Source organism: Halichoerus grypus, chromosome 5 (genome assembly GCF_964656455.1).
Source record: "Halichoerus grypus chromosome 5, mHalGry1.hap1.1, whole genome shotgun sequence".
Lineage (NCBI taxonomy): Eukaryota > Metazoa > Chordata > Mammalia > Carnivora > Phocidae > Halichoerus > Halichoerus grypus.
Window position 1 is genome coordinate 124,712,961 of NC_135716.1, and position 27,855 is coordinate 124,740,815.

Here is a 27,855-nt window from a genome sequence, read left to right on the forward strand (position 1 = left end):
AACGTTATCCATTTAATTATTCATTCATTCGTTTACTCATTCATTCAGTAAATACCAAGTGTTTAATGTGCGCAAAAATAATATTAAAGAATTCCTGGGGCTCCTGGGTGGCTCAGTCAGTTAAGCATCTAACGTCACCTCAGGTCATGATCTTGGGGTCCTGGGATCGAGCCCTGCATCAGGCTCCCTGCTCAGCAGGAGTCTGCTTCTTCTTCTGCTCCCCCCACCAACTCGTGTGTTCTCTCTCTCTCTCTCAAATAAATAAATAAAATCTTAAAAAAAAAAAAAGAATTCCTAAAAATTTCTAGACAAGAAAAGTCAACGGTTGGCTCTAATAATTTGTTCTAATGCTTAACAATTGGTACTTTTGAGATTTTCTTCATATATAATTCAAAATTATTTTCTTTCTCCTTTTTTAAAGATTTTATTTATTTATTTGAGAGAAAGAGAGAGAGGGCAAGTGCACCAGCAGGGGGAGGGGTAGAGGGAGAGGAACAAGCAGACTCTTCGCTGAGCATAAAGCCCAACGCGGGGCTCAATCCCACGACACTGAGATCATGACCTGAGCTGAACCAAAGAGTCAGACGCTCAACTGACTGAGCCACCCAGGCATCCCCAAAATTATTTTCTTAAATACAAATACATTTACTCAGTAGAGAAGAACCAAAGAGTTACTATTTATAAAATTCTTAGACATGCTTGGAGAACAGTTATGAGGAGGTGACTATGAAGACAAACAATGATTTTGAAGTAAATATAACAGAACTTGTAAAACTGGATGTGCTTTCTCTTTAAAATAGACCATTTGGGAAAATAAAAATTCATTTTCATATGCTGTCTACTGTTCAAAATGCCTTTTGGATCTAACTACAGAAAGGTTTGGTTAGATGATCAATCCCAGTCCTTTGGGACTAGACTCATCCTTTTTTAGTGCTCAGGAAGACAATACAATTGGGTGGAAAGAGCACTGGACATAGAAGTGTGGGCTGTTTATTCTAGCTCAGGGGATTGAGTTATTTACTCCTGCTCTCACATTAACTAGATTTGTGAAATGTAGCCATTCACTTAACTTCTCTGGGCTTCAATTTTGTCATTTATAAAAGGAGATCAGTAGCTACCAAACTTCTTTGATTCAAAGATTGCTTTAAAAAACAAATCCTAAGAAATTTTCCATGTAGTAAAAGCTGTACTTTTGCTGTCAGTTGAGTGAGAAAATGCTAATTTTGCCTGGTTTTGTTTGTCTCTGTAATGACTCAGCCACCCCCAAAGGTAGGGACCATCAGTTATGATATTCGGGAGAAAGTACCCTCTAAAATTTGTGCTTCTATGAATCTATGGCCTCATGGAGGACATTATTTCAAGCATGAATGGGAAGCTATTTTCTGGCCGTGACTCATGGGCAAAAAAAAAGAAAGAATTGAGGACTACACCAGATTAAATGCAATAATCAAGGGCTACTTATCACATTAGAACATTAGTCACTATCACTTTTCTGATGCAAACATAAGCATCTTACCCTCTATCCCATCCTCATCTATAGACAAGTACTAATGACTATGTATTCAAATAATGTTATTTAAAAAGATGTTACCCTTCTAAGTCAGTATTTTAATAAGGAATTATCATGGGAAGTGAAATTAAACAATAAGCCAGAGGTAGCTCACCCTATATTTTCATAATACATAGAAATTTGTTGCTAATATATAGAACTAAAATTGATTTGAACATTGACCCTGTATTCTGTGACTTTGCTAGATTTATTAGTTTGGGTAGTCATTTTATAGATTCCTTAGGATTTTTTTTGTAAACAATCATATTATCCACAAGAGCAGTTTTACTTCTTCCTTTCCATATTTATGTCTTTTATTTATTTTTCTTATCTTAATGTATTATTTAGAACATCCAGTATAGTGTTCGATAGAAGTGGTAAGAATGGACACCTCTGCAGTTCCCAATCTTAGGCAGAAAGCACTCAATGTTTCATTATTAAGAATGATATTAGCTATGGGCTTTTCATATCAGATTAAAAGAATTCACTTTATATTCTCAATTTGCTGAGTTTTTAAATGAATTGATGTTGACAGTTGTCAACTGCTTTTTTGGTCATTGTTGCCAAAGAACAAACTCTACAACATTTCAAGCTTTTACAATTTATTAAGATTTGTGTTATGGCCTAATACACGGTTTATCTTAGTGAAAGTCCCATGTGCACTTGAAAACAATGTGTACTGTGCAGTTGTTGGATACTATGTTCTAGATATGCTTATTATTTCTCAGATGTAGGTCCTTAGCAGATATTTTGTCTAGTTATTTCAAAGATTGAGAAAAGATTGTTAAGACTTCCAACTAGGAGTATAGGTTTATCTATTTCTCCCTTTACTTCTGTCAATTGTTTGATTCACGTATTTTGAAAATTTATTAGGTATATACACATTTAAAATTTTTATGTTGTTCTGATGAATTGACGTTTTTATCACTAGGAAATGTTGTTCTCCATCTTTGGCAATACTTGTTGTCCTGAAGTCTACTTTATCTAATAACGATCAAGCAACTCCGGCTTTCTTATGTTCAGTATTTGCATGGTATATCTTTCTCTGTCCTTTATTTTCAACCTGGCCATGTCATTATCTCGCATAAAAATAAAGTATGTTTGTTTCTACCCAAATAATGGAAATCCCAGGTGAATTTTTCTGAAAAGGTCGGAGTCCTTTTCAGTGTAAATAATTACCCTGTTTATTCATTTTAGAAATCCAGCATCTCTGATATTATTTTCAAATAACACAGGGCACCCTTGTGCCCATATTTACTCTTCACAGAATGTAATGTGCTTATAGTCAGTGAGGCTAAATTAGTAGGATCTGAGAATAGTATCTTGGGCTCCCAAAATATATGACAGCTAGCTTAATTTGAATTTATATTTTTGGTAATTACTTAGGAGACTCAAATTATAAGTGTATCTGCATTTTCTCAAGGAACTGGCCTTTTCTATTAAAGACATTAAGGGAATTGGGCCTGGAAATTAAGGAAATACAATAGTTTATGTTTGAGTGAATCACTGTGCAAAAAATGCAAAATGTTAACATTGGGAAAGCCTTTTGTCACTCATCCTTATCAAGCATTCCAGGGAAATGAAACCAACGCATGCTGGCATAAAAGAATGAGGCTAGAGTTACTGAATAACTACTGTACGTAGTACATCGTAGGGCTGTGAGAAAGACAAAAGTAGTTACAAGACTCCCCGCTTGAGCAAATTTGTATTTGTGCTGTATATTTTCCTTAGGCCTCTGAAGCTCCCCCTTCCACTATTCTCTCCCCAACCCTGTGCCCTGGGTGATTGCTCTTCTGGAACAAATCAATGGGGTCCCTTGATCCCAAGTTTCCAGTTGGTTCTGCTCAGTGGTGAACACCAGCAGAAGATCAGACGAAGGGAGGAGAGGAAAGTCTGGATATTTATTCCCTTGGCTCTCATCCTGTGGGGGTCACCAGAGGCTGGCTACCTCTCCTCAAGGAAGGTCAAGGCTCCGATGAGGAAGCATTTATCATATGTCTGATTCTTTTTCTGGATTCAAGCAACTGCTCCCCCTTTTTGAATCTACAGGCCTAGGGAGGGTAACAAATCCCACTTTTACCAGCCTTGCAAAAGTTAGTTTCCCCAGGTCCTACACACACCTTTATCAAGCGCTCTTCCGTGTAGCCTATCTGAGTGTGGCACATCTTTCCTGCTGGAACCTGACCAACACAGCAATCTGATGAACTGACAGTTAAGAATTTAGGTACTATATGATAAGTGCCATATAAATCTTAAAGACAATTACCGATTTTGCTGAACAAGCTGAGAGTAAAGAGAAATCTCCAAGGCCTTGGGATCCTCAGGGAAATTGTCCAGAAGGAGGTAAGATTTGACAAGCAGTAAAAAATGACTATCAAGGAAAGACAAATAGCAAGGGAGTGAGGGCAAAATGTATGGAAGGGATGGTGGGAACCCAAACCCCGTGCGGGTCAGACTGCATAGGGAATCTACACAGAGACACGAGAACCTTATGACATTAATATTGAGAAAACATCTTATGTGAAACTGCTCCCATTCTGAGGAATTTCTCTCCCACTCAAGAAAGTAAGGGTGAAGACTAGTGAAGATGACATTATTGGGGTAACTGTGGATGTGCTTCAATGTCAGTACTTTACTGTTGTTAGCAATGGCCTGCTTGTTCCCTAACTATGGCCGCACGCTACAGCTGAGAACCTCTGCTGTGTGCAATTAAACATCAAGTTGAAGTCTGCGCTTTAATGTGCTTAAGAATCAGCTTTGATTTTTAACTTGTTAAATTGCGCATCCTTGGGTTCGACGTACAAGAAATTTTAATTCAGTAATTCTGTGAAGGGGCCTGAACAATCCACATTTTTTAACAAGGCATGTACCTGACTCTGATACAAACCCTCTAGGGAGTCACGTGCTTGTGGACAATAATTGGCATTAAAAACTTTCAACCAAAAGAATGAATTAATGGCAGTGGTCTTTTAGAAAGATTAACCTGGCCACAGGATACAAGATAGACTGGGTGTGGAGGGAATAAGGACAAGGAAGGTGGAAGAGTGAGGACTCTAAAAGTCCAAGCAGGTGGATGGGAGCACCTGGCATGAAAAGGCTGGGAAGAAAGGAATTGAAGAGAAGAGACAGATATGAACAAAGTGAAGAATGAACGGGTCTTTCTTTACTGAGTGTCATGACGTGGTGGTTTAAAATATGTCAAGTTTTTTTGTTTTGTTTTGTTTTGTTTTTTTGTGACACTCTCCCTATTAAAAAAAAAAAATTGTGTATTCTTATTCCCCTCTCCTGTTTTCTGTGATGTATGGCTTTGGAAAGTGGGTTAGAAAAGGCAATCGGGCTTCCTTCTGGCTCTCCTGGGTTACATGCCTTTGGAGCCCTGAGCTGCTGTGAGGTCCAGCCACCCTGGGACCTCCATGTGGTGAGAAAGGAAGAGATGCTTGAGGAAGTCCAGCTGTTCCAGCCCCAGCTGGTTGAGTCTTCCCAAACCAAGCATCGGACATGTGAGTAAAGAAGCCTAACTCTGACCACTATTTAAATACCATGTCATGAGAGATCTTGGGTCAAAACCAGCCTGCTGAGCAGTTCTTGATTTCCTGATCCATAGAAGCATATGAAATTATAAATATTGTCGTTTTAAACCAATAAATAAATTTTGGATGATGTCTTATGTAGCAACAGTACCTAGTTTACAGGACGAAGTCAAAGAGGACTTTGATTTTATCTTTCTATGAAATTTGGAAATTGTCTTTTCTCTTTATATAAGGAAGTTATAAAAACCTCAGCAGCCTTTTTACCTTGATTGGTCTTATAGTCACAGTTCATCAAAATATAAATAAATAAATAAATAAATAATCATCTAGTAATATATTCTCAATTTCAAAACCAAATTATTAAATAATTAGAAGCAAACTTCTAAGTCAGTAGTTCCATGGGGAAACAACCACATTTCCTCTAATATTTTGCACAAAAGTGCTAATGCTTAGAAAAAATTTGTGTAATTAAAATTAAATCACTCCCCCTTAGGAGCAAATCAAATTTGTCTCCCTTAGGAACAGCAAATCAAATTATGTCTGTCAAATCAATTCACTATGCAAGTAGGATGACAGCCCTTTGAGGTTAGGTTTTCTTTTATCTCTAAGTGTTTGGTTGTTTGCTTATTTATTTATTTATTTTTAAAACCTCTATTTATCTAGTTGAGAATGTCTCATATATCCAATTTCACTCATTCAAACTCAGAGCTTAACTCTATTTTTAGGTTCCTCTTAGATGGCAGAGTTGAGGCTAAATTATAGATCCTAGAGGAAATCATAACTAGAAAAAGAAAAAAATTTCACATAGTTATATACACCTGCTCCAGCCAGTCTCACCTTCTCTGATCCCAAAGCGCATGATAGGTGGAATTCATAAGGGTTGTGTGCACTCATGGGCCCAACCCTCAGAAGCACAATTCCCTTGCTCAAGAAGCCTGAAGGAAAGCGCATGAGTAAGAGTGGCATGATTATAGGACTAATCTTGGGTCCATTGCTTTATTTAAAATAAAGACTCCCAAGTGCTGGTGAAAGCGAAGGTGTCTTGGGTTGGAGGGGCTTTCAAGTGCTCTCTCCATTACCTTCCCTGCTTGACCACTCCACTATAACCCAGGAAAAATGCCTTGTGCCTGCTATTGCTAAGCATCAGTACCTCAACTATGATTGTCGTACCTCAAAACCACAAATAACACACCCCAGAAAACAAACCATGGTAAGCTGCTGATTTAAACAAGTTCTGAATTTGTGTTACACGTGATTATTGAAGTTATCCCCGGTTGGTCTCTGAGTGTTACAAATCAAGACATATTTCATCCCCTTGGCCATGGTTCTTTTCCTAGGCTGTGGGCACTCCAGGAGGATGGCTCAAGATGATGAACTAAAGGGCAGGAAGAAATACTAGATCTTCTGTTTAATTTGTTAAATTTGACAAGTAAGAGAGATGAAGCTTCCTAACATTTAATATTTAGACGGACAGTGTGGCCCCCACTATGTCAGACAGTCACGTCACCTACAGAATAGGGTGTATGTATCTTTGTGAGGTATTTTTTTGTGATAAACCAATAATGAAAATCAGACACAGCGGAGACAAGGGGAGGACAAGGGGCACTGCAGGGTACAGACTCCAGTGCCTTGTAAGGGCCAGGCTGGGGCTGAAACAGTGAGATACCAGCTGGGGCGGGCGTGGGGGATGGCCATGAACAAGACACCCCCTACACTGTCTAATGACAGCCCAGCAGTACTCAGGTGTGGCAGCGTGAACGGGGAGCTGCTACCTCGCTACCGTTGCAAGCCAAGGTAGAAATCTGCTTTTTAATCTGAAATCTCCTAATTTTAGAATTTAGCACACATTTAAAAAATAATAAAATAAAATTAAAAAATGTAAAAAAAAAAAAAGGTCTGATGCCCACATTCAGTCTGAGTTTGTGACCTCAAGATTCCAGAAAGCTGGTGGTCTAAATATCTGTATCCTCTCCTTGGGAATCCTAGCTCTGTCTGCCTGCTGGTGGCCTTAGGCAAGTTACTTAACTTGTCAGAGCTTCGGTTTCCTTATCTGTAAAGTGGAGTAACAACAGCTAAGGTTGGGGAGTAAAGTGATAACACAATAAGAATCCATTATAAAATACGTATATTCAAATGCAAGTTTCTAGAGACAATATACTTTGCTTGCACCAAAAACAAAATAAAAAATATAGAAACAATGGAAAAATCAGGCTAGCTGAACACCAAATGGTATCAATAAATACAATAGAAAGTAAATGTCCGGATCTTTGGGACATTTGGCTCACAGAAGCATACATTATATATATATATATATTTATTATACTCGGAAGAAAATCAACCAGCATTATCATCAAAGAAATTCTGCACAGGTCCCCAACAAAGCCACCAGAGGCACCGAAACACTCCCCACGTGAAAACTGCGTGGATGTGGATGCACAAGCCTAGCTAGGAAAGGAAAGGAGGCATCTCTGTGGGACCACTCCCAAGAAAGGAGAAACTAGCAGGAAAAATGGATGAAATCAAAAGAGGGTACATAGAATGGGGTGGGGGAGGGGGACACTGGCTTGGCTGAAATCTGGAAAGCCAAGATGCGTACTGAGAACACCCCTACTCATCAGTGGGCTTCCAAGTGTTTCTGCCCCACAGTGTGAATGTCCCCAGACTCTAGCTGACAGATCACTGAAGTGGTTCTAGCCATTTTTAGCACAAGAAAAATTTCTTTCAACAGAGTTTTGCCTGGAACCTCAGAACATAAAATAAAAGCAGAGCTGTTCTGGGCTGCCTTAACACCTCAAGGTGGCCTCTGAGGGCTGTATCATCAATCTGAAGGTTCCCCTAGAAGGAACCTGAAGGTCCTTTTACTTTCAAAGCTTCTGACAAACAGGAAGGGAGAGCTATTGAAGGCCCTTCCGTTGTACAAATCTATGGAGTATTTATCCTCAACATGTCTAATCGTAATAACCACTTCCTTTTGTTAAGCAGTCACTATGAGCCACACATTGTGCTAAGGACTATAGGTACATGATTGTATTTAATCTTTACAATAACCCTGTGTGATCTTATTATACTCATTCTTCAAAGGAAAACACTGAGGCCTCGAGAGGGTTGGTAAATCAGCCAAAAGCACATAGAAAAGGAGAGTCAAAACCCACTGTAGTCCATTGACATTATAAGCAACTCCACTGAATTAGATGAGGGTCTGAGAGATGGAACTCAAGATCACTTTTGAAGCAATCACCTGAGTCCTTCCTTTTCTGGATATTCATGACACTAACATCTGTCTTCCACTTCCCATCAACGAACACTGACTAGAACCCAATGTAGTAAAGAAATATATTAAGGTAGCAGGGCAGGTGTGGGGGTCATGAGAGTGGGAGTGGTGGGAAAATAAAAAGAATGGAAGGAATTTTACAGCATGAATGAGACTGCTCTGCCCTAAGGACAGAACAGAAGCCTACCTGGGGGGGGAGAGACAGACAGACACACTAACACAAAAATTCCACAAAGATCAATTGAGAATTGGTTAGGAAAAAAGTAGCTTATTTGTAATAGCAGCAAACCAGGAACAAAACCAACAAAAATTGTACAAGTCTTTCCTACGGAAAACTATAAAACTTTACTTACTGAGGAACGTAAACCAAGACCTGAGTAAATGAAATGATAGGGCAATGTTCATGGATGGGAAGATGTCAGTTCTCTGAAAATTAATCTATATATAATATGATCTATACTGAAATGTAAATAAAATCTCAACAGTTTTTTTTATGTGTCTGACAAATTGATTCTGAAATTCATAAAGAAGAGTAAATATATAGGCACAGCCAACTAAAAAAACAAAGGGAAGAGATTGTCCTTCAAGCATCACGATATAACTTAGAGTTCTTTGATTGAAACCATGATATTGATGCAGAAAAATATAAAGAGACAAAGCACACCCGTGTCTATTTGTTATTTCTTTTCAACAATCAGGTGGAAGGTGAGAAGAAATTTTTCAGATAGTAAGGACCTACCACCAAATGCAAGGAGGAGACCAGGGCTACGCTCTGGCAGTAAGGAGTGTCTCCATCTCCTCTCCGCCCCCTGCAATGGCAGGCCAAGGGCTGGGAGAGCTCAGCTGTTAGGCTGAGAAGTAAGGGTGGGAAAGAAAGCATGCTGCTTGTGGTGGAAACTGCTGGCTGTCTCTCAAAATCTGTTTTCCCATCTTCCATAATAACAGTTCTGTAGGCAGGTCATGCCTGAATACGTGACTCCATTGTCCAGTGGCCCTTGAAGTTAGGATGTAGCCATGTGACTTCAGTTCTCATCAATGTACTGTGAAGACTAATGCGCGCACCTTGGGGTCTGGGACTTAAGAAGGTGAGCACATGCCTTCTGCACTTTTGTCCCCTTCCAACCAGGTGGAAGCTGGCCTTGGGGCATGGCATGGCTGACCTCACTTTCACCATGCAAATGTCAAACATGTCCCAGGGTTCTCCAAGTGAGCTCTTGAGACCCCTGGAGACTGCTGAGACCCTTTCAGGGAGGCCACAGGTCAAAGCTATTTTTTTTTCAAAGCTATTTTTATTTTTTATTTTTTATTTTTTATTTATTTTTTTTTTTTTTAAAGATTTTATTTATTTATTTGAGAGAGAGAGAATGAGAGACAGAGAGCATGAGAGGGAGGAGGGTCAGAAGGAGAAGCAGACTCCCTGCCGAGCAGGGAGCCCGATGCGGGACTCGATCCCGGGACTCCAGGATCATGACCTGAGCCGAAGGCAGTCGCTTAACCAACTGAGCCACCCAGGCGCCCTCAAAGCTATTTTTATACTAACAAATTACATGCCTTTTTCACCTTCATTCTCTCACAAACGCACAATGGAGTTTTCCAGTGTCTACATGAAGTGTGATATCACAGCAGTTGGAATGCAAAAGCAGACCTAAGAATCCAGCTGTCTTTTACTAAGTTAGAAATTAAAGGGATTTGCAAAATGTAATGTTTCTCTTATCACTATTTTGTTGTTGTTTTGGAAAATACGGTTACTTTTCATAAAAATGTGTTATTTATGTTAACCTGCATGGATTTATTGTTATTTTAAAATGACTTAATATTTTTAAATTTCTGTTTTTATTTCTCATATGATATCAATAGATATAGTCCATGTAATGAAAGCTTTTTGAGGTCTTTAATAATTTTTAAAAGTGTAAAAGGGTCTTGTGACCAAAAAAAAATTGAGAACCATTGCCCTAGGAGTTCGAGGAACAATGACCTGCATCTCTGAATGACTGTACGGGCTGAAGGTTCTCTGCCCTCATTCACGGTGCAGCTGTTACATACAAGAGAAATAAGTTTCTGTGTTATGTCACTGTGTCATTGTGCCTTTTTATTACAGCATCCTGGATTTACTCTAAATAATAGAGACAATAGTCATATAAGTGGGGCACTACTATATCAAACTAACGACCGTATGTGGCGTTGATTCGCTTGGACAGTAAGAGAAAGAAATTTTAGGCTGGAAAATTAATAACACTTGATCTGCCACTGCCAAGTATTTGGTACAACTATTACTTGTGGTAACTTGGAAGGTAGACCATGTTCCTATGGAGCCCACAGCTAGAGAAGAAATGACCAGAAAGAGCTAGAATGATCATATGTGTTGACTGTTCTCTATTGCATTTAGCAACATACAACAAGAAATAGATAAACCTGAGAAAGAACTGACCAATTTGTAAACAGATAAAGAGAAAAGAAAGTGTCCAGTAACTTAAGACTTACCAGGTTGAAAAAATCAACTGCTTCTATACCTCCAAAGAGAAGAAGACTCTTGTTAACACTCTCCCCAGCTTTCCAAACGTACTCACTCACCCCCAAGGAAAACACCCAGAGTGCCATCATTAGATCAAAAGTCAAGAATCTCTACTTCATGTAAGTTCTCTCCATTAAGTCCAGATTAGACTCTTCAACCACCTACAAACTGAACATCACATTGTCTTCCCATCCTGCCACCAATAAATAGTGGAGGAACAAGACCAGGAGAAGTGAAATAAAGGCTCCTGTTCATAAAAGGGAATTTTGGCAATATATGTGGTAGTCACTGAACCATAGCAAATAACAAATCCTTTCCCTAGCAGTAGAGTGATTTCAACTCCTTGTTCTCAATTGTCTTCTGAAGCCCTTGGCTTTCTGAAAAGTTCTTCTTGTTCAAAGGACTCTTGTTAACACTCTCCCCAGCTTTCCAAAAAAAGGGACCCAGCCCTGAGGCAAAACCCAGATTAAGAATGCTGCCTGTTTTTTATATGGCCTCAAAGTAACTACCATCAAAATGAGAAAACAAAGAAAGAAAGCAGCTTAATATCTATATCTAGAAAAGAACTTGGGTGTAATTACCAACACATGGAACTAACTGGAAGCAAAAACAGCAGACACTTACCAAATTTTTGAGGAAATGGTTTTACCAAAGCAACCATAAGCCTAGCCAGAAAAACCTTGTTTTTGTTTTTTGTTTTTCAAATTAAGAACAGCTCCCAAAGAAGGCATAGTCTCCCAACACAATACTTTGATGTGACCATGCAGGATAATGGACAAGAAGAACTTTTCAGAAAGCCAGTTCCTTCCATAGTTACAGAACTGTAGGCAGGCACCTGGCCACCCAGCTGGATTATACTTCCCAGCCTGCCTCACAATTACAACATGACTAAATTTTTAAAATTGCTATGTGAGCACTATCCAGATCTGGGACTTCAGACCTTCAGAGGTTTATGTTCTCTTCCCCTTATGTGCCAGCTGGAGCCATATGTGGTAGCAACCCTTCTTTGACCCTACAGATGAGGAGAGCATCCCAGGAGATGGCAGAACAACAACGTGGAAGGAATCATGGTCCCTAAATGACCTCAAGGAGAAAAGCTGTCTAGTCAATCTGCACTTCACAATGATACTATTCCCTAATAGAAAAAAATACACTTCTTTGTCCTATAAGACACTTAAGTGCTAGGTAAGACCATCAGTAGTATATGGCCGATATAAGAAATCCATCTCTTCTTACGCCCTGGACCTGTGAGGAAGTCTTGGGGAAAATTTCTGCATGCATGTATATATGGGTCCACAGGCACACACAAAAGAGCTAATTAAAGAAAAACCTTGTGGAGTTGTGGTATAATGAAAAATATATATTTAGTTTTTGTCCCTGATTCCTGGCACAGAGCTTTTAAAACCTTCAGAATTATCTGAGTGATAGGACTGTCTTCTGTTGTTCATAATGCACACCTTCTGACCATACCTCAGTCTAAGCTAGTGAAGTGACTTAGGTGGGGCCTGAAATAATGTCAAACTCTTGGAGCTTGTTGGCAGAGAGACCAAACATGAGATTAGAAGGTGGGAACTTTCAGCCCCGCTCCCTGGTCTCCAGGAAGAAGGAGAGAGATTGGGTTAGAAAAACTCAGCAGTGATGTTTGGAGAGCTTTTGGGTTGGTAAGCATGCTTAAGTGCTGGGAGGGTGGTGCACCCAGAGAGAACATGGAAGCTCTGCATTCCCAATCCCACACTGTGCCCTACGCATCTCTTCCATTTGGCTATTTCTGAGTTGTACCTTTGTCATAATCCCCTAAATGTAAGTAAAGCATTTTCTTGAGTTCTGTGAGTCATTCTAGCAAATTATCGAAACTGAAGAGGGTGTTGTGGGAACCCCAGAATTTGTAGGTGATTGGACAGAGATACAGGTGGCCCCTGGAACTTGTGACTGACCTCAAGACTGTGGGGGCAGTCTTGTGGGACTGAACCCATAACCGGTAGGGTCCATACTAACTCGGATAGTTAGTGTTAGAATTGAATGCAATGATCAGACATCTTGTTTGTGTTGAGGACTGGAGAATTGGTAGGGAAAACCCTCACCCATTTGGTGTCAGGAATGGTACCAGAAAAACAGACACCACAAGAGCTTAAGCCTACACAGGGTACGGAGTAATCAGGGCTGACCCTAACGCTTTGCTTTACATAAACACTTCAGCTTTGCCTCTGCACCCTCTGAACGCTGGGAGCTCAGCTGTGGTGGCATCAACCTCAGCACAATCGCTCTGCTTGCAGTGGCCAAGAACCTCTAGGCCGTTACAACGCCAGCCTAAGAAAGATGTTAGATTGGACTTTTCCAGCCTCGGACGAACGGCTGAGAACAGCAAATGCAAGTGACTGCATGTCTTACAGAGAGATACCAGACCATTTTATAGAACTTGTTAACAGGTGTCCCCAACCAGTATTATGACCCCTGGCCCATCACCCATGTCCAGGCTTTGTAAGAGAAAATGGAGATTGGTCAGACATCCAGAGAGTTGGCAGAGAGCTACACGTTTCCTACCCCTTCCCCACTACCTGCCCCACTGTAAGTCACGTGAGGAAGAATTTCAGGAGTCCGAGACATCACTTTGGATTCCTGAGGCTGAACCAGGTCCAAGAAGACATGTTAAACTGAATGGAAAACTGAAGTTTTCATTTCATATTGGACTTTTTTTTTTTTTTTAAAGATTTTATTTATTTATTTGAGAGAGAGAATGAGAGACAGAGAGCATGAGAGGGAGGAGGGTCAGAGGGAGAAGCAGACTCCCTGCCAAGCAGGGAGCCCGATGCGGGACTCGATCCCGGGACTCCAGGATCATGACCTGAGCCGAAGGCAGTCGCTTAACCAACTGAGCCACCCAGGCGCCCTATTGGACTTTTTTTTTTAATGAAAAAAATTTTCCCCAGCTTTATTGAGATATAATTGTGGACTGGGCTTTTTATTACCGGAAAGTGAAACTATCTGTTACTATTTGAAAGATTCATTTATTTTTTTATTTAAGAGAGGGGGGAGGGGCAGAGGGGCAGAAGGAGAGGGAGGGGGAAAGAATCTCAAGCAGACTCCCCACTGAGCACAGAGTCCGACCTGGGGCTCCATCCCACGACCCTGAGATCATGACCTGAGCTGAAATCAAGAGTTGGACCCTTAACCGACTGAGCCACCCAGGAGCCCCTGTCTGTTAATATTTTAAAGTGACCAGGAAAGCTAAGAGATCTACCTGAGTTATTATTCAGGGGAGAAGAAAGAGACTCACAGCATGTTCGAAAGGCAAGAGAGAAGAAAAATCAAGAAGCTCCTGCTGCTTGTGCCCACCAAATGCATGTTATTCAATACATAGGGGGGACTGGGTTTGAGTGGGGATGCCTGCCTTGGCTCTCTTGGGCCTCCACTAATAGCCAAGACTCACATGAAACAACTGCCATAGTACCCATTTTCAACAGCAACATCGGGTGAGGCAACAACAACAAATTGATTTTTCTAGTTTTTCTCTCGTCAAGGCCTGAGCAATTAGAACCAAGTCCTTAAACTGAGAAAGCATGGAAGGTTCCGGACTACTGCGGGAGAGAGAAACCTGAGGAGGGGAGAAAGACATTCCAGCACAACAGATGTCCCCAAACAGTTAACCTGAATATTCAGAGAGGCTTTATGAAGCCGACTTCTGGCTTTGAACGGCCTAACCCCAGACTTCTTTTATATGACATACAAATTTACAGCTGATTTGACTTTGTTCTCTCTGATATCATATCTGTAATATGTTAAAAGCTAAGAAAAAGATAAACAAGTCCGTAGAAAAAATAGGCAAAGGAAAGCAGATAATTTACATAAGAAATAGAAATCATCAGTAAAGTATCTGAAAGTGTACTTAACTCTAGTAGTAACTCAAGAAATGTACATTTAAAAGATGAAATACTGTTTCTTACTTATCAGGTTGGCAAAAATCTTAACTATGAATTCTATCTGGTTGGAAAGGATCTGGAGAAATATACTTCATTCAATGTTGATGGGACTATAACTTGGAAAAGTCTTTTTTGGAGGATCGTTTGGAAATAGCTATGAAAAATTAAAAATGCATTTGTATATGAGCATGCACACATGTACATGCATGGCTGTGTGTGTGTTTAATGTACAGAAAATAGCCTAGAAGGATCTATAACCAGCTTAACAGTGTTTCTATTTCTTAGGAGAGGAGGGCAGTGGAATGCAATAAGGGTATTAATGAACTTTCACTTTTTACACTGGACTTAAAATTTTTATGACCACAGTGTTATTTTTGTAATTAAAATTTTACATGAAAAATCAGTCACCCTGCTTCTCAAAGATTCAATAGATATGCAAAATATTTTAATTGATTTATTTCCCTTCAAAATGTACATATTAGGTGTTGAGCATGCATAGTCTACTGAAATTTGAGTAAACTTCAGCTACCTGAACCCTACCTTGTTACAGGTAGGTGGTTTAGTATTTTACACCCCAGTTAAGAGGGCTTCCTAATTTGTTAACAATATAAGTACAGGGTGGTGTTTTATATTGCTGGGCAGTATGGACAGGCTTGTTTTAAGTAATTAAAGATTAAAAACATAATCTTAGGTAAAGTATTTTGAAAAAAATTCAGAGAGATTTGCATTTTTTAGATAAAAATCATGAATTCTATTATTAGTTTTTATTTTTTTTTGGCAGAGATGGCCTCCAATTTTTAGGCGTGCATGCCAAGGAAATGACCTTCTGCTAATCCATACTGATGTACTTTCCTGTTTTCAGACCAGAATTCTTCCAGAACAACAGCAAGTCTTCCAAGAAATCTTTTTTTTAATCTCAAAGTTTTAAGCAAAAATAGGTCATTTAAAATATAGAGACATTCTTACTTGGTCCTCAAAAGATAGAGCCTGGGCAACATCTCTTGGAAAGCCATCGATAACAATGCCTTCTTCATCAGGTATTTGCATCAATTTCTGTTTTATCTCTGTAATTGTCGTTTCCTTTTACAAATTAAAAAAAAAAGATGAAAAAACACAGTTAAGCTTACACTCACCACTGCTATAAAAATCTTTGCAGAATAGAAGCAAATTACACAGCAGTACCTGTGGGGCCAATTCTCCAGTTGTAATTATTTTGGCAATAAGACTCCATTTCCTATTGCTGCTGGTATTGTGGATCTTCTTTCGTAATAATTCTCCCACCGAAATGTACTGGAATCCATAACGTTCTGCAATTTTCAAACTTTGAGTACCCTTTCCACTTCCTGGACCACCTATCAGTTAAAATAGGCAAAATTGTGACCTTCTGATACAAGAAGAAACTCCTTTTTATACAGCTACTACCCCTGCCTTGAGATGCAGAGTCTAGATCACCAACAGCAGAGTGGGCAACTCCACGCTCGTGCTATTCTCGGTGCTAACTCTGAATGCAGAGCAAGTGTAGACTTAGCCAAGGGAAGGACAGAATGACGATCAACTTTATTAGATGAAAGAGACATCTTTTCCTTTACTTATTTTAGTAAGTAACTAATTTAGAAAATTGGACAATGCAGTTGAAAGAAATTGTTTCATGTTCTTCTTTGTAAAACCTAATTGTTTTTTCCTCTATAATCAAAGAAAAATCTATGGGACACAAGAGACAGTGACCAAAATAACAGACATGTGTTCCATGCCAACAAAGAGCTAATGTGCAATTTGGTGAAATGTAACTATTATTTTTAAACCCAAAGGGACATCAATATTGACAGTTTATTTAAATCTTTTTTTTTTTCTTAACTCCGTTCATGGGTCTCCTTGCTTCATCTCCTTTAAATTCCAAAGAAGTTTTATGTAATGAATACAGAGTGAATGGAATAGGTTCTTAAAGCAGAACAGTTTCATAGAGCTCATGATAATTTCAATTTTGTAATATATTAGTATGAAGTAATCAACATTTTGCAACCTTACTCAATACTAATCGTTGGTAATTACCATTTACTTTTTAGAAGCTTAAGTCCTAAAATAATTATAAAATATATGCCTCAGATTTTATTTCCAATCATATTGGATTATTTTAATTTATATTTCTAAACAACCTAGACTAACTAGAATCTAAAATCTGAACAAATTTCTAAATAAAGCACATAGCAATCAGCCCAGTCTGATTTTGATTTGTTACTTTTTTTTTTTCTTTAAAGACTGTACTTATATGGGAGAGAGAGAGCATGAGCAGGGGGAGAAGGAGGGATAGAAGGAGAATAAGAGGGCGAAGCAGACTTCTCTCGGAGCAGGGAGCCCAATGACTCTGGGCTAGATCGCAGGACACTGAGATCATGACCCGAGCTGAAGTCAGAGGCTTAACCAACTGAGCCACCCAGGTGCCCCGATTTGTTACTTCTTAGTAATTACCAAAATGAAATATTTTCAAGTATTTAAGCATAAATTATTGACTATAGACAAAATATTTCTAAAGGTTAATGTCTAATAAGGAATGAAATGTTTTGGTAATACTCACTGAAAATAATTATAATTTATTAAGTAATATTGAAAAAAAATTCAATAGAAAAGTGAGTTGATGTTCTCCCTACTAATTCAATATATCAAGCTTTTGGGGGGAGTAGAAGTCATTTTATATATAATTATTTAGTAATTATTTTTTGCAAATGGTATAGGTAAAAAAGAAAGACAGGTGTTTTGTTTGTTTTTTCTGAGAAGAGTTCTGAATGAGTAGACACAGTTGGCCAGGGCTTATTTCCTCTTTAAAAATTTTAAAGTGCAGGGGCATCTGGGTGGCTCAGTTGGTTAAGTGTCTGACTTTTGATTTTGGCTCAGGTCATGATCTCAGGGTCCTGGGATGGAGCCCCGCCTCAGGCTCCTTGCTTGCTCTTTCTGTCTCTCCCTCTCAAATAAATCTTTAAAAAATTAATAAATAAAAATAAAATTTTTAAAGCACAGAAGTCTAAGATCTATGAGAATCATTTAACCCCAATACCAAGTAATACACCTGATAACATGTGGTTTCCCCTTTTTGCTGCTTTATTAAAATCAGGATAGGAATTTGTTTGCATTTTTAACCATTCTCTTTCTAAGAAACTCTAAATCCTATCCTATCAGATTTAACATTATGAACTACTACTAGATTAAATTCATTACTTTGCAAATAAAAAGTAAGTTTTGGTTCTAAATGGCTGTTTCTGGCCTATTAACCTATGGTGCAGTTCATGGATTGGCTTGAAATAAAAAATTATATGAATAACTCCATCAAATTTGAGCTGATTTGATCCTTGAAGAATGAAAGTTATCTTTCATAAACTGTATTTCCACACTTTATCTCATAAACCATCAAACTAAGAGATTATAAATCCCACTGAATTAAACAAAAAATCAAGCATGCTAGGAAAGTTATGGCACCTTCGGGAAAAAAAATTTTTGTCAACTAATGGAAGCAAATAACAGACAACACAAACATGATTAGCACAGTGGAAGAGAATAACATTAATTTATTAGATGGGTTTGATTAACAAATTAATTTCATGTTCCTCTCTCTGAAACCAGAGTGAGCTTAATCTTACTCTATTTATTTATCTCTAATACTTATAAATATTAGGATCCATCTAACTCTTAGATTTTATAATTAACATAAGAGAGATTCATGTCTGTGCCAAGAAGGCTGGCTTTAATAAAAATTCTGCATCATCAGAAAGGAAATTTTGTTTATTTGAATGTAATACCATGTGGGTATCTGTACCTCCTCCACTCCTTTTTTAGGCTGGTACCAATAAAATTTGTAAGCTTCAGGTACAATTATAATTCCTCAAAAATCATAAAATTGCCCCAATTTTCTCAGATAACCTAAAGTTCGGTTTTTCCTTTCTTCTCGTATCTCAATCCTCTAAAATCTAGAAGTTGTTTACACTCATTGGTTCTGCATCATTCCTGGAATACATAAAACTTTATAGTGTGTAAGCCTAAAACCAGAATCACACTCTTGGGAAGCCAGTTGATTTTACTGAGTAAAAAAGAACTGTGGAGTTCTTTGAAGCGGAGGAGATTTGAAGCATTTACATCTTCTCCAAAGATCTTAGTTTATTGAAATATTTTAGTCATTTTCATATAAAATTCACAGTGCACAAAAAATTCATGTATGTGTTGTTTTACACAAGAGCATTTTGGTATTACACATTTTTCATGGACAAACAAGCCTCCATTTGTTTATCCTATTAATAATCACCAAAATTTTAGTAACAGCAACAAGAAAAATAAAATTGAAAGAATATTTCATCACAAAATAGCAAAATAATTTCCAATTATTCTTCACCTGTAGCTCTATGTTTTAATAAAGCATTTCCTCATCCTCTAGGTAAGGACCTCAAACTTTTAAGCATACACAGACAACATTCCATTTTCAAGAACAGTAAGAGATTTATGGCATAATGGTGGCTACCATACGTCGTAAGAATAATGACTTTTAGAAAGAGAGTTTCTATACTTTCTTCCTACAATATTATTTTAAACAATTCAGGGTTAAATATATTTGCAATTTCATTTTCATTACACTGAGAGATGGACCAATGTCACTCCTTCTACTCTGGTGAACTTAAATTCTTGTTATAGCTTGGTGTGTTTATTTGCATGCTTTTTTCCTAGTTGCCATCATCATTGTATCTCCTGGAAACAGTACTTATTTGCATGGGGGCTGTATTCATTTTGCCCTCTGTTAACATTACTGACAAGAAGAGCTTTGAACATTTCACACTCGATTTTCACTTTTGGTCATCTCTGTGAAAGCTGAGTGAAACTGGAATGTGAGACAATGATGACATATTGCATGTTCACAGGTCTCCTCATGATTTTTACAGATTTTGAGGAAGTTAGAATTTGCAAGAATGGTCAAAAATGCATTTTGCAAAAGACTTCCAACATTTTCCATATCCATTCCTTGTGAAATGATATCAGACTAGTAATTTCATACTCATTCATAGTAAGCAATGTTAAAAAGTAACTTTTATTATTATTTTGATTAATACTTAGATGTTATGTGCTGTGTAAAACACTATTCTATTAGATTTGCCTGTCTGAAACATCAAAACTTAGATTTTATTTTAGGTGCCAGTTTGCCATATGCAAGATTTCATTTATATGAGTTGTTACCAACATATTATTATTATTATTATTATTATTACCCTCTAAAGTTAATAGTGAATAAAAATTCAATTTGCTGAGTTAAAAAGAAAAAAACATATCATGTTTATTAAAAAAAAAAAAAGAAGAAGAAGAAGATAGCAGGAGGGGAAGAACGAAGGGGGGGAAACCAGAGGGGGAGATGAACCATGAGAGACGATGGACTCTGAAAAACAAACTGAGGGTTCTAGAGGGGAGGGGGGTGGGAGGATGGGTTAGCCTGATGATGGGTATTAAAGAGGGCACGTTCTGCATGGAGCACTGCGTGTTATTACGCAAATGATGAATCATGGAACACTACATCAAAAACTAATGATGTAATGTATGGTGATTAACAAAACATAATAAAAAAAACAAAAAAAATACTATGTTTAGAAAACTTCTAATGGATTCAGTTATCTTGTTAAAAGTTAAACAGATAAAACCATAGGACAATAAATCTTGAGGAGATTAATACTTCCAATTCATTATAGAGAATTTCTAGCACATTGTAATGAGATTCTATAAAAGTGCAATAGGCATTAGATTATATAATTATAATAATTCTGTTTTATTGAAAATTATGCTAAAAATACTTCTATCTACTGTCTCTTGAACTTTTGTTTCTATTTGTCATTACCCAACTTAGTATTTGCAAATACATATAATTAACATAATCTCTATAGCAATAGCATAAGAATTTTGCTTTCTGTCCTCATACCTATGACAAGAATGATTTTTGGTCGAGGTCTAGTAGGATCAAAAACCTCATACTCCTCAATTAACTCTGCAGTCTCAGAGAGGTCCGTATCACTTTCTATGGAGAATTGATGGATTGGAGGGAGCCGATCATACCGCCGATATGGAAAGTTTGAATTTTCAGGCATTACTGCAAAAGAGTAAGATAACTTTGAAACGGGAAAAATAAAGCATAATAAAACATTTTTTGTACTTAGCCCATTAGTAGAGGAAATTTTTCAAACTAAATGAGTTTCGTTTTTTTCAACTGGAAGAAGACCCAATCCTGTAAGTGGTATGCAAACTTTTTCTTAAAGGGCCAGACATTCAATATTTTGAACTTCTAACAGTCTCATACTCAACTTGGCCATGGTAGCAGGAAAGCGGTCATAGACAATATAAAAACAAATGGATGAGCTTGTGTTACAATAAAACTTTATTTATAAAAACAGGTAAAGAATCAGACCCAGGTCATGGGTTATAGTTTGCCAACCCCTGTTCAGAGGAACCTTCTTAAGTACTGCCTAATCTTGCTTGCAGTTTGTATATATCCTGATCTCTGCAAATGGTGCTCCCTAGAGTTATGTAGTATACAAGCTCACAACTTTCACAACCTTATGCAGCTGCTAACTCCCGTGTTGTTCAAGGCTCAGCCATGGTTCCTGTAGTTCATGGCTCCTTCCTTCCTCACCCTCTGTGTCACTATTCTGGGGGGCCCAGAGAAGCCCTAATGACCCAAAAGGCACCTGCATAAAAGAAACAGGAGGCCACTTGGCTTTCCATGAGGGATTTAACTATGGGGACTACTGGATTTTAGCATGGCATCATGCTTATATCTCTTTCTGGGGTGTTGATCTGGTAGAATTTCTCATGCTATAAATAAATGAGGATATTGACTACTAACCCGCTGGACTCACTTTAGTTCCACGAAAGGAGTAGAGTAGTCTGCAATGATAGTGGATATTCTTTAGAAAATTCTGGGAAGGGTTTATGATAGGAAAGGCACTGACAACAGTATCCTGTTTTGCCTGAAATTGAATTGCTTCACCCAACACAGGGCAAAACTCTAGGCATTATCCTCAATTACTTTCTTCCCTCACTCTTCACATCTACTGCCATAGATGTTATCTCCAAAACATATCCCAAATGCATATATTTTTCTCCATCTTCACTACTACAACTCTTGCCCAAGCCACCATCATTTACCCAGACTGCTATAATAGACTCTTTACTGGTCTGCCTGCTTCTAAATTGTCCCCACAATCCACTGCCTGAAATGCTTTTCCCAATGCAATCCCATGGCTATCTGCTGCTTGCCATTCATACTTGCCATTCATACTCATTCAGCTCAAATGACACCTCCTATAAGAGAACTTCACTGACTTTTTAATCTCGAGTAGCCACCTAATTTCCAGGGCACTACTCTAACAATGCTCTACATAGCATCTATATTTCACCATCTGAAAAGTCTCCATTTACTGTTTGTCTTCTCCCATTAGAATGTTCAGTTCCATGAAGCAGGGACCTTACTTATCTGGAACTGTATCCCTGGGATCTAGAACTATGCTTGGCACATAGTCAGTGTCCAATAAATATTTGTTGAATTGTTAACAAAAAGAATAGATGACTTCCCATAGAGAAAAGCCAGAAGATGGGTAGGCAGAGTGTGGCCACAGGATAGAGGGCCTTGACCACCACGGTAAAGGGTTTAGCTTTAACCTGGTAGAAAGCCAGCAGACAGGTGTGTTGTTTTTTGGGAGGGGGTGAGTAGAGCAGTGACATAATTAAATATGAAATATGTTTTTTAGGAAGATTAATCTGGTGATGGTTAGAAGGGATTGAGTAGGGAGATGAGGAGCAGAAAGAATAACAGCTAAGAGTCAGGTACAGTAATGCACAGGTGAGAAATGAGGGCTTCACTTAGAGGCACGGGAAATGGACACAAGTGGTAGATATGAAGAACATGGTTACGATTGGGATCTGTGACATGAAAGGAGGTGATATTACAAAAACAATTACCAGGTTTCAAGTCTAAATGAATAAGGAAAACATTGCATTTCATATAGCATCCTTCTGCCTTCTCTCTTCTGCTCCAGAAATAGTGGGCTTCTCTCACTCCTGTCTATATCATACCCTCTTCCTCTATGTCAGGAACTCCTATTCTCTATTCCCTGGTAGCTACTCAAACTCCTCCATCCTTCTCTAGCTAACACCCACTCAGCTTTCTGTCTCCAAGCATTAGCATATCACTTCTTCCAGGAAACCTACCCTGAACCCCAGCCTAGGTTGAATCCATTCCCCCGTTAATATGGTTGATCCTATAGCATATGGTATTTCCTATAGCACCCACTGTGTTTCTAATTATATATTTATTTTTTTCACCATCAATGTTTTTTTTATTCCATATTCAAAATGATCACCAACTTCATTATTTTTATTTCAACAATTATTCCTGATTAACATCTCTTATAAAAATTCTTAAAAAATAACCTCAGCATTATATTCTATATAATTTTTATGTATATACCATACAGGTATATGATTTATACACATATGATGTATATATATAATATATACATAATTTTTATGTATATACCATATATGTATATGATACATATATATCATACCTGTATAGAGTGTTCACTATCTACACTCCTATAGTATTTACAAAACATTTCTTTTTAATGTATTTTAATATTTTATTTTTTAAATTGAAGTATAATTAACACAGTGTTTTATTAGTTTCAGGTGTACAATGTAATGACTCAATAATTCTATACATTTCTCAGTGCTCAAGATAAGTGTACTCTTAATCCCCTGTCTCTATATCACCCATCTCTCCACCCACCTCCCCTCTGACAACCATCAGTTTATTCTCTGTATTTAGGATTCTGTTTTTGTTTGTTTGTTTTGTTTTAAATTCCACACGTGAGTGAAAAAAACAACAAACAAACAAAAATTCCACATGTGAGTGAAATCATGTTGTATTTGTCTTTCTCTAACTGACTTATTTCACTTAGCATAATACCCTCTAGGTCACTCCATCAGGGCAGGTTAGCATGTTTGTTCTTTCTCAGTGGCTACATCTTCAGTCCTAAAAGAATGTCTGACAATAGTAGTGCTCAATAAATGGTTATTTTAATGCTCAACGGACTCTCTGACTTCATCGAAATAAGAAAAGAAGGAAGTGCTGGTTTTGAAGCAAATATGGTATGCTTGCTTCTAAACATGTTGAGTATAAGATGACAATGAGATATTCCAGAACAGAAGCTCTATGGACATTTGGAGCTATGGGATTAGAACTCTTATTCACAACTAATTATTTGTTCAGTTGGGTACATATGGCAGAAAAAAAATGGATGCTTATCTTACATTGATAATACAGTCTCTTCAGTCAATAATTTATCCTCGCTTTTTTATCATATCTTTATGTATGAAAGTAATTTGCCTAAATGATTAAAATGTTTTAATTCATGGAATAATTTTTCATGATAATTATATATTAGCATAGCTATATCAATATTTCAGCAAAATATGCATGAATCACTTTTTATTTCTAGAAATAATGATGCTTTAAGTTACTGGGAAGTTATCAGTTTCCTTTAATTTAATAATATATTCCATAAATTATAGCTAAAACTTACAAAACACAAGTATATAAAGCATTTCAGAAAATAAAATGTTATTATTACAGAAAAGTCCATTTAGAAACCATTCTCTGTCTTTCAGCATGTGTCCTAGATACAGAAACGTAATAAGACATTCTTGTCATCATAGTACATTGAAAGGTTCTATTTGATGATTAACTAAAAGATCTCTGAGAAGGAATTCTGGTAAAGTATTAGTAGGTATGGAGATTCTAAAATTAATAAACAATTGTAATTCTAATGAAAGTTAAACCTACATTTTCCATTCCTGTTTTAGCTTATCCTGCTAACTCAGGAGTTCCAAACTGGTCATTTGTGGGCCTAATACAGCCCCGTAGATGTGTTTTGTTCAGCTCAACATTTTTCCAAAATTTGTACATGACTGCCTTTAGACAATGTCTGTTCTCACTTATTTGACCACAGTCTCCCCTGTTCTCTATTACACACTTGGCCTGCTGACTTCTATGTATAATCAAGCCAAGTAACAGTATGAAATAGAAGCATTTGGATTTTATTTTGTTGCAAAACAGTCACTTTTCATACCCAGTCTGAGAGCAGCTTTTGAACTAAGGGGATATAATATCCTCTTAGATTTAAATTTAAAAATGTAAAAATATTTTAGATTAAATCCAGTAATACCTGAGGTTTGTCAGTGCTTTAAGGTTTGGAAACGATTCCCTATACTTAACCTCACTTAATTAAACAAGGGTGTGGCAGACGTATTTAACACTGAGCCAGATTCTAACAGTATAACAACCCAGGAAAGTAAGTTAGCCGTTTTGGGAAGGTACATGAACCCTTCAAGCCCATGAAAAAGTCATTTTGTTCACCCAAGCAGAAATTTACTAAGTGGTGTGCCTCAGAGGTAACTGTCACTTGAGCATTCAGGCCTCTATCAACTAGAGATGATTCCTGCCTGGGCAGGGAAGGAGTCTGCTCTCTGGAGATGCTTCTGAGAAAATGTTGTTTCTGCTTACCCTTTCTGTTTGTGTTTCTTAAAAATTAACACACTATGACTTTTCCCCCACACTGCATTCAAATAAAATCTAAGCAGGCCATGACTAAGTAAAATAAACAGAAGTTTATTTCCCTCTTGTATTTGTTACAAATACTTGTAAGACTTGTATTATAAATGCTGCAAACATTTCATGGTACAATTTTTGAAAGTGATGTAAATTTTGAAATTATAATGATCTTGGCCACTGGGAAAGAATAAAGTTAGTTTCCCCTGATTGGAAATGATTCCATTTTGCACATACGATTTTACTTCAACCAGAGCCTAAAAGGTGGTTGGCTGATGTTGAACCACTAATTTTGATAAGCATGTAGTTCAGAAAGCTATCAGAATATACCACGAATCTCCTCTAGTGAACTCCAGTTCTTAGTTCCAAACTATTCTTAAAATTGCTAGACAAGTTCATGTCTTCTACTTCTTTTATAGCATCCAAATGCCTAATCTATTATGTTGCATTCAGTAGCTGCTTAATAAATACTTGTTGGATTAACTAGTATGAACTTAATATGCATTTATGCAGACGCACTAATATGAACTCTGAGTTTGGAAACATATTATGCCAAGCTCTTCCCAGCTAATTAAGGAATGTTTAATTATTACATAATAACTATTTTGTCTATCCATTTATTTAGGAAACTCTTATTTGCAATTTTAAGAAAAATTCATAGTTTGCTAATGTAATTCATATTGCAAAATAATAAAGTCAGAAAGACAAAATTTCATTAAGCCTTTAGGGAAGTGCTGGACACTGGCATGTGCTTTTGTCTTATCACACACGTGATTAGAATTTGGAGCAGAGAGATTAATCATGTTCCAGGGTCAAATATCTTTCTAGGCTTTTGGAAACCTAATAAAACAAATAACTACCTATAGTCTATATGGTGTGTTTTAAAAAGAACTGCTGTAACCATAAACCATTATTCTACGTATACATTACCATTTCTTAGAAAGGATCTCCGTGACTGTCCTCCATTGAGCGGAGGTAAGGTCTTCTTTTCCTGGCTGACAAACGTATCCCACTTCACCTTGTCACAGCCACCTAATTCCTTAACTTTCTGTAAACAACTTTCCAAGTACTCTACCGGGTCTTCGGGCTTAGAACACATCAGTCCATTCAAGAGGCTCTGAAATACAACAACAAAATACGCCCATGTAATATAGGTTTTAAAACCACCTTTGTTAAAAGAGTTGTATGTCCCATCTTTAAATTCTGGGTTGCTTTTGGTCTTCGCATTTGTTTTTTTAATGAACAATTAGAACCGGAATTATGACCTGCTGAGTAATTAAGAAAGCCCCTAAATTCTCGACCATTAGTGTTCAGCTCAGCATTCTCTGCCTTTTAAACAATTCAGACAACTACATAGTTTAAAATGGAGGCACCCTATCAAAGTGAGATAAAGTGCAGTGTATAAAAGTTCTCCAGTCATTGTTTGTCATATTCTTACCCATTCTTAAAGGCTCCGAGCCTCAGTTTCTTCATTTGTAAAATATTTTACCTACCTCAGAGAGTTTTTTTTTAAGATTATTTATTTATTTATTTGATAAAGAGAGACACAGCGAGAGAGGGAACACAAGCAGGGGAAGTGGGAGGGGGAGAAGCAGGCTTCCCACTGAGCAGGGAGCCCGATGTGGGGCTCAATCCCAGGACCCGAGGATCATGACCTGAGCCGAAGGCAGATGCTTAAGGATTGAGCCACCCAGGGGCCCCTCTTAGAGAGTTTTTTAAGGATTAAAAATGTAATATTTGTAAAGTGCATATTGAGGGCCTGGCGCATAGTAAATACTCAATAGAATTGGTGGTTCCCATTAATATTATTATGATCAGGAAGCCTCCTCTGAGCTCCCACGTTGGCTTGTGGACCTCTTCCTAGCATTCCGTATTACCCAGAAAAAAAAAAAATCTTACCTGTCATTTATACTGAAACCATCAGTTTATGTGTTGGTCTCATCTTCTACTAAACTGTAAACTCTTCAACAACCCAGAGTGGGTCTTTTTTATTTTTCAGTCTCTAGCCCCTGACACTGTCCCCGGCACGTGGTAGGTGCATATTGGACTGTTTTCTTTTTTTTTTTTAATATTTTATTTATTTATTTGACAGAGAGAGATAGCGAGAGAGCAGGAACACAAGCAAGGGGAGTGGGGGAGGGAGAAGCAGACTTCCTGCTGAGCAGGGAGCCTGAAGCGGGGCTTGATCCCAGGACCCTGGGACCATGACCTGAGCCGAAGGCAGATGCTCAATGACTGAGCCACCCAGGCGCCCCTGGACTGTTTTCTAATTAGGAAAAAAATTTTACTCAAAACATAGTCTGAGACTTAAAAAAAATGCTATTTGATACATAATAAATCACCACAATATCTGTTGAGGTTACAGAGGAAAACCTGGTGTCCAATGTGTCACATGTAGTAGTTTCTAAAAATGCTACAAATTTGGAAATGCTGACTCCTGGGAACTGGACTG

General features: G+C 37.7%; 1 protein-coding gene across 3 annotated transcripts in view; it reads right to left on the reverse strand.

Annotated features, from left to right (window-relative positions):
- The window catches only part of AK5 (adenylate kinase 5), a 238,674-nt gene that overhangs the window by 206,562 nt on the left and 4,257 nt on the right, over positions 1–27,855 (reverse strand). For 2 of the 3 annotated variants that reach the window (XM_078072886.1, XM_078072885.1), the window contains exons 2-5: positions 26,334–26,520; positions 20,718–20,885; positions 15,962–16,131; positions 15,746–15,859 (exon numbers count right to left, since the gene is read on the reverse strand). In XM_078072886.1, the coding sequence (XP_077929012.1) occupies positions 15,746–15,859; positions 15,962–16,131; positions 20,718–20,885; positions 26,334–26,520 (639 nt within the window). The remainder of the gene's footprint in view (positions 1–15,745; positions 15,860–15,961; positions 16,132–20,717; positions 20,886–26,333; positions 26,521–27,855) is intronic. The other variant, XM_078072887.1, reaches the window with a different exon arrangement.